Below are 7,324 nucleotides of genomic sequence, written 5' to 3' on the forward strand. Positions count from 1 at the left end.
AAGAGTGCGGTGTTGTGAAATTTATATTTTTACAATTATGTGCGGAACAAAGCTGCGAAAACTTATTCCCCGAGGGAAGTATTTTGCCCCAGTACAGTTTCCTGCTCATCCAAATTCTCAATCTAACCAATGGAAATTCAGATGTCTATCAAGAGGCGGGACATGTAGGCGCAACTGAACGGATCAGCCAATCGGCGTCCGACTTCAGCCCTGACTCCTGCATTATAGTTTGGTTGCAGTGCACCCATGTGGGTCCAGTATTGATTTGATGCTTCAGAAAGTTGTGTCTTTACCTCCGTCTACAGCTATCGTTCACTTTCGAAACGCTGCTTGTCGCGTTTCACCATGTCTTCGTCATTTTTTATAAAGACCAAACAAAACCCCAAATTTGTCAAAAAGGGGAAAAATACAGAAGCTCCGAAACGAAAGGTAAGTGAGCTGGACTGTTAGCACGTGAGCTAACCAGCAGGTTTACTCGTGCCACTTACCTGACCTAACCTGCTGTGGAAACACCTCTGACAACACTTCAACCTCACTGTGTGTCATTCATACAAACGGGGTGTGTTTTCTACTGTGCAGGGTGATGGGGACTCGGGTGGGAAGAGCAAAGTACGAGTGAAGAAAGTCACCTCCAAATACAACGAAGAGATTTCCAGCGACTCCGACACAGAGAGGTTCGTTTCTCATGTGCTCACGTTGGGTTGTGAACTGCTGATTTAAAGCGCAGACATTACTCACCAGTTGTATGTGCTTTTCTTTTCCTGTTGCACAGTCCTGTAGTGCCCAAGAAAAGGCAGTCCAAGGAAGAGAATGAGTATGAGGAAACGCCGCAGGAGAAGAAACTTAGATTAGCCAAAGTTTACCTCGACCAGCTGAAGGAAGAAGGTAAGCTTGTGTTATCCGTGTGGTATATGGCATAGAGGTCTATCATTGTAGTCTGTGTGTTTTTATTAACTGTATGATCTGATCTCACCAGAGGAAAAGAAAGCAGAAGATGATTCATTTGAGACTGATCTGATTGCTGGAAGACTTCAAGAAGAAGTGGTAAGAGTGTCTTCTGTATTAAAAGGTGTAACTGCCACTCACCCCTCACTTTCATATTCCTGTTACTGTCCCACTATGGTTTTACAGTTTAGTTACAGTGTGGCTTCAGTTTGATTATTGAACCACACTAAACACTGCCATCTTATTGAACAGATGACATACATAGGTGAACTTTGACCAGATAGAAATGTTTATATGCTCATCTGGTTCATTCATTTGTTAGTGTTTACAGCAATATGTTTTACGTACAGACTTTGTTCTCCCCTGATGTGCACTTCTGAAGCTTTGTGTAGGCTGCCTTTTTCTCTGTGACTGGTGGGAAACGAAGCTTCCTGAAACACTGAATCACTATGAAGCATTTGTGTTCAAATGGTTCAAAAAAGGGCAAAATCTTCTGTCCAGAATATTCCGTATTAGTATGACATAACATATGGACACCTTGTTTGGGGTGGTCACATTTTTTTTTGCAAAGCTAGCCAAGAAAACTTCCTGCAGTACTTTCGATACTTCATTGAGTTGTCTGCTTTGAATGAGCATCACTAACTGCCACCTCAAAAAGAAAAGAAAAATCCCTTAAACCATACCCATGTCCTCAATCTTGGACACAGTCTTTTTTTTCTTTTTTTTTTTAATATATGTTGGATCAATTGCCATGCACTGTTCTATGTTATTGATCGTGCTGTGTATGTGATTTCCCCTCAGCTTGAACAAAAAGGAAAGCTTCAGCGACTTATTGCCAAAGATGTAAGTATGGGGAATTTTATATCCCTCCAGTCTCCACTGTATCTCTCCTATCTATCTAATATGCTGACTTTTGTTTAATTTTAGCTCATGCCGCCAGACGCTTCAGAGATCAGAGTGTTAAGGGGACACAAACTTCCAATCACCTGTCTGGTCATCACCTCTGATGACAAGTACATCTTTTCTGCTGCCAAAGACTGCTCCATCATTAAATGTCAGTATACATTAAAATCCTGACCAATCTTTGTTCTGATCCTTAGGCTTGAAAACTGAAGCAAACAATCTGAAATAGAATGAATATTTTTTCTTGTGGTCTTGAGTCCGTGTGTTTTTCTTATCTCTTCAGGGGATGTTGAGAGTGGGAAGAAACTGCACACAATACCTGGTGGAAGGAAAGGCACGGAGGACCGCCATGTTGGACATACAGCCCACATCCTGTGTATATCAGTATCGTCAGATGGGAAATACTTGGTGAGTAATTCTCTTAGCACAACTTGTTTTTGCCAGTTTTGGGAAACCAACAAATTCATGTTATAACAGAAGTCTTTTTCTCAACATCTGTTTAGGCTACTGGAGACATGAACAAACTGATCATGATCTGGGAGGGAGAAACATGTAAACACCTATATAAATTCACAGGACACAAAGGGCCCGTGTCGGTGCGTTCACACTCTTTTTTTTTTTTTTTTTTTTTTTTTTTTAATCTGTAGCTCTGAGGTCCGCTTGTGATTATAATTTAAATGTCTTGTCCTTCTCAGGGTCTTTCATTCAGGAAGGGCACTCATGATCTGTACAGCGCCTCTCATGATCGCTCCATAAAGGTGTGGAATGTGGACGAGAATGCATATGTGGAAACTCTGTGAGTGATCAATCGGAAAATTATTCATCTCACTGCCAAGCGCTCGCATTTCTCTTGAACGTGTGACTTTAACTGTGATTGTGACTCGCTTTAGCTTTGGGCATCAGGACGCCATCACAGGACTGGACAGCCTGAGCCGTGAGCGCTGTGTGACCGCAGGAGGAAGGGACCGATCAGTGAGGGTGTGGAAGATAGCCGAGGAATCTCAGCTGGTGTTCCACGGCCACGAGTGAGTCTCTTTTCTCTTGTCTTGCTGTTGGCTCGCTAATTAATTGACACATTTTAAAATGGTCAAGTAAGGAAATATAACTTTTAAAGAATTTAAAAACATTTTTTTTTTACTTTTAAGTTAGCGATGAAGGGTTTAAAACAATCAAAGAATAGTGAGATAATGTACGATCAGCGCAGGTTTATTGATTGTAATATAACCAAATCATTGCTGTATGTTCAGTGGTCTTGTCGTCCTTAATGCTTTTATATGTTCAGCATAGAGGTTTGTTGTAATTTATATGCTAAATAGTGAATTTATTTATGCATGTCATGGATTGTAAGTGATTAATGCTCTAAATAGTCTAAGAATTAACTTCTGAACAATTTCCATCCACTACTGATATGCAGTTGTAAGAAGTTGGTTCAGGAGATGAGCAATAGGTGAAGCCAGTTATCAGAAAGAGCAACAAGATGACATAATTAAGAGTGCCAGTTGAACCTCAAACAATGGAAATATGACATCCTGTTTGTTTGTGAGCCAAACGCACATGAGTGTGAGATTTTACTGTGAGCAATAGTGAATACAGCTTTAAAAGTTGAGGATGGGGGGAACAAGCAAGACTTACACCAAAAGTATTGGAAAAATTGGTCTAGAATACTGAAGTCACAAAAGGGTACGGTTAGCCCAGCAGTAACAATGTTATATTAGAAACACATTAGCTCCTAACAGCTAGTATAGTGGTAACTTTGTTAGCAGGACATTAATCAGTCACAAAGCGGCTATAATCTGACTACTTAAGAATAAACTATTGAGTTTTCTTCTATTTTATTATTGCATGACATTATTATATAGTACAAGTGAATGAATGTGTGATGAGGACGCAGCTAAATTCAGTTAAACTGTTAACTTCTGCTACAGAACTGTGACAGTAGTGCTTGCTACTAGCAACCATACACACTGAAACTAACTGCTGGTGGCAGATTACATAGTATAGAAAAAGTCTCCAGATTGAGAAATAATCCCACAATCTTGGGAGTTTTTGAACAAATGATTCAATCTTTAATGTTCATGAAGTTCTTCGGAACATACATAAAGAATATCTGTTATTTTGTCATTATTCTGTCTTCCTACAGGGGTTCCATTGATTGTATCCAGCTCATAAACGAGGAGCATATGATAACAGGAGCTGATGATGGGTAAGACCGTCGGAGCTTTTACAGTTATATTGTCTCGATTACAGTTCTGTTCCAGGATGTGATCGCGTTAACTGATCCAGTCATGTTTCTGTTTCTCTTGCCCTCTCTCGATTTTCTGAACGACCTCAGCTCCGTGTCTCTTTGGAGTGTCAACAAGAAGAAGCCTCTCAGCACAGTGAAGCAGGCGCACGGTTGCCATGGCGATGCAGGGATTGAGCAGCCTCATTGGGTGTCTTCCGTAGCGGCGCTTCAGAACTCTGATACCGTCGCCTCAGGTGCCTCTGGCTGTGAGAGTCCTCTCTACCGGCTTCTTACTAACACACACACACTCACACTTTATTATGTGCATTGTTTTCACAGTTGTCTGGTACGAATGCGGATTTTAATCAATAGACGTGGTCCTGATTAAGTGTCCTACATACTCATGAGATAGAACTTGATGCGGTTATGTGAAGCTAAGCTGTGTTGAAGATTTAAAGTGACAGTGGTTCTCCTGTACAGGTTCACACAACTCACAGGTGCAGCTGTGGAAGTGTGGCCAGTATTACCGTGGGCTGGAGCCTCTATTCAGCATACCAGTGGTAAGCTCTTACTTCCTCCTTTCTTTTGAAAAACATTTGGATAAGATGTGTGTTAAGCTAATAAGTATATGCTTACAGTATACACATTATTTACAGCTACCCCGATGGATGCCTTATTTTGTCTTACTCTGTTTTTTTTCTGCCAGTGCGGGTTTGTCAACAGTCTGAAGTTTTCGAGCTCCGGTCAGTTTATGGTGGCAGGAGTCGGACAGGAGCACAGGTAACTGAACTAATGATCATGTTTCCATAGAAACTGCATGTAGAGTTCATGTCAACTACTAAATGTCAGTGCCGGTTCATGTTCATTGAATGAAAAGCCTGCCACCAGATGGCAGTGTTAATCCATCTCTCAGCCTCTGTCACATGCCAAAATACAAGAGACCGCCACCTCACTTTTGAGTTTTCTTGAAAGTCATGATAGTATCTTGAGATGACATCAGTTGATTGAAAGAAACTCAAGAAGAGTTATTTACACTGCGGAATATATGAGATAACGTCACCAGGACAGTAAGTTGCAGACTAGATGAAGAATAGTATATAGTATAGAATACTCTTTTGCCATTCATGCCACAGGGTTGTGGTGCAGAACTCGTCGGTCACCTGTTACCAGACAGGTGGTTATATTGTATGTAGCTATATTTTATGACCTGACCTGGCACTGATTCTGGGCCAATACCGATGTTTAAGATAACAATTTGGCCAACTGCCAATACTGCTGTTCTTTTATATTATTTATTCGCCTATTTGTGCCAAGGAAACAAAAAATCTATAAAGATAAGTGTCTTGTTGCAGCTCAGTGTGTGTCTCTTCTCATCCAAGATGTGAGATGCGGAGCTGAACAGCTGCTCAGTGTCCGTGCAGCTGCATGGAGCACATCGGTGTTGGCGTGCAATTTGTGCCTGTGCTGGAAAACAGAAGTGATTATTTCTCCAATATTAGAGTTGGAAACAAAACATTTAACCAGCGCAAAATAAATGCGACACAACAGAAACATTAGCCACTGACATCAGTGAATGCCATATTATTTGCAGATTGGCTGATGTCCGTCAACAAGGCGAATATCAGCCAATATAGATGTTCGGCCAATAAATCGGTGCATCCCTACTGACAAACTATAAATGTGTTTAGAATCTGAATTGCATATTTAGGTTGTTATGAGGGGTTTCCTGCTGTCTAAAGTTAATAAAAGCACTCTTGATTACAATCAGAGCTGACAGACTTAACCTGAAGGCTGGAGTGACTCTAGTATTTTCCAGGAACTTCTTTAATAGAAATTTCATCAACCAGTATTGTCAGATCAGACTTGGGGCTAGGTCCAAACATGACAGTTCAATATAGTTTCTGTGATCAGATCAGTTTGTATATTTTATGATCCTACTCAAAACATTTGAAATATTAACTTGTATTTACAATTTTGAGACATGGAAACAAAAAGGTTTTAGACGAGGTTCAGTTAGATACAGATAATCTTAGAGCTGTTGTTTGTTGGTGGATCAGAGAGTGGAGCATAAAAGAAGCTTTTATCCTTTTTTTTTTTTTTTTTTTCTGTTTTTAGATTTTGTGTTAAATTCTATCCAGAGGTTGATGTTGTCTGTTTGTATCGATTACCCTCTGATTCTAATTTTGTTTGTTTTTCTGCAGGCTGGGCCGATGGTGGAGAATAAAAGAGGCCAAGAATGGGATCTATGTTATTCCTCTTAAAAGGAAACCTCCTAACCCAGAGGAAGCCAAGATAACCGAATAGTGGACTTTACGTTAAGTGTCTTATTTTGTAAATTAAAGGTTTAAAAACTGCCTACGTGTCATGCTTTTGTTTATCACGAAGAGTGATGGGTGTTTGCTCTGAGTCTCTCCTGTGATTTTGTTTTTGAGAAGAGGCTGTATCGTAGGAGTCGGTACATCTGGATCTGAGATGACCAAGACTATTCTCCTCTTCCCTTAGTGTCTTATGATTTAACAAAATTCTGAGGACAGTTGAAGTGTCTGCTGGGAAAAGTTAACATCACTTTTTTTTAAATCATTAGGGGCTGCTTAAGAAGCAATATTAATGAGTTAAATTTGGGCTTCACCCATCGTCATGGTAACTGTATCGCCGGCCTGTCAGAGGCAAATATAAAATTGCAATTAACTCTACAGGAGAATAATTTATCTCTGTCGGTAGATGTCCCACAGAATCCTTTTATAGCCTGAAAATTTAATTGACAAAAGAATATTAACATTAGCAAATTAAAGACATATAGCCAGAGTAGTCAGTCGGATCAGTCAGGTATATTACATTATTTGACTGAAGCTATCAATGTATTACACTTATATTAGCACAAGTGTGCTGAAATAGTTTCATTACATTCAAAAGAGTGATTCATCAGAATAACCCTGGGGAACATGAGCCTTTATCTGATTAACGATGTTATGTTAGAGGCGACAATTGCTGTAGTCGTTTCAACGTTACAGAGATAAACCTGTTTAGTTTTATTATTTGCACTTTCTTCAGTTTTCCTGCAGGTGTCCTCTTTGTTTGAGGTGTTATTGTCCTTTTCACTGGTACATAATTGTGTTTTGTTACTCATAGTCATTTAATTATTTGCACATAAATGTTGGGAGGGAATACTGTTTCTGCCATCCATTCCACTGGAATTAAGTTGACAATGACATTTCATTGTGTAATTAAAGTCACGTTTAGAAGGGTAGCAGG

The 7,324-nt window shown here is 39.9% G+C and overlaps 1 protein-coding gene across 2 annotated transcripts; it reads left to right on the forward strand.

The window, feature by feature from the left end:
- The first annotated feature begins 222 nt into the window (after positions 1 to 222).
- On the forward strand, positions 223 to 6,426 carry rrp9 (ribosomal RNA processing 9, U3 small nucleolar RNA binding protein). Of its 2 annotated transcripts, none has more exons than XM_051414197.1 (15): positions 223 to 429; positions 580 to 674; positions 773 to 885; positions 977 to 1,044; positions 1,747 to 1,788; positions 1,873 to 1,999; positions 2,132 to 2,256; positions 2,352 to 2,444; positions 2,544 to 2,644; positions 2,739 to 2,873; positions 3,989 to 4,051; positions 4,181 to 4,338; positions 4,553 to 4,632; positions 4,779 to 4,852; positions 6,274 to 6,426. In XM_051414197.1, the coding sequence occupies exons 1-15, from the start codon at positions 346 to 348 to the stop codon at positions 6,374 to 6,376; spliced, it is 1,461 nt and encodes a 486-aa protein (XP_051270157.1). In that variant the 5' UTR covers positions 223 to 345; the 3' UTR covers positions 6,377 to 6,426. The 2 variants fall into 2 exon arrangements, with proteins under 2 accessions (XP_051270157.1, XP_051270158.1); XM_051414198.1 differs by having other exon boundaries at positions 224 to 429; positions 4,181 to 4,326.
- The last annotated feature ends 898 nt before the right edge of the window (positions 6,427 to 7,324 follow it).

The sequence above is a fragment of the Dicentrarchus labrax genome, unplaced genomic scaffold (genome assembly GCF_905237075.1).
Source record: "Dicentrarchus labrax unplaced genomic scaffold, dlabrax2021, whole genome shotgun sequence".
In the NCBI taxonomy this organism is placed as follows: domain Eukaryota; kingdom Metazoa; phylum Chordata; class Actinopteri; family Moronidae; genus Dicentrarchus; species Dicentrarchus labrax.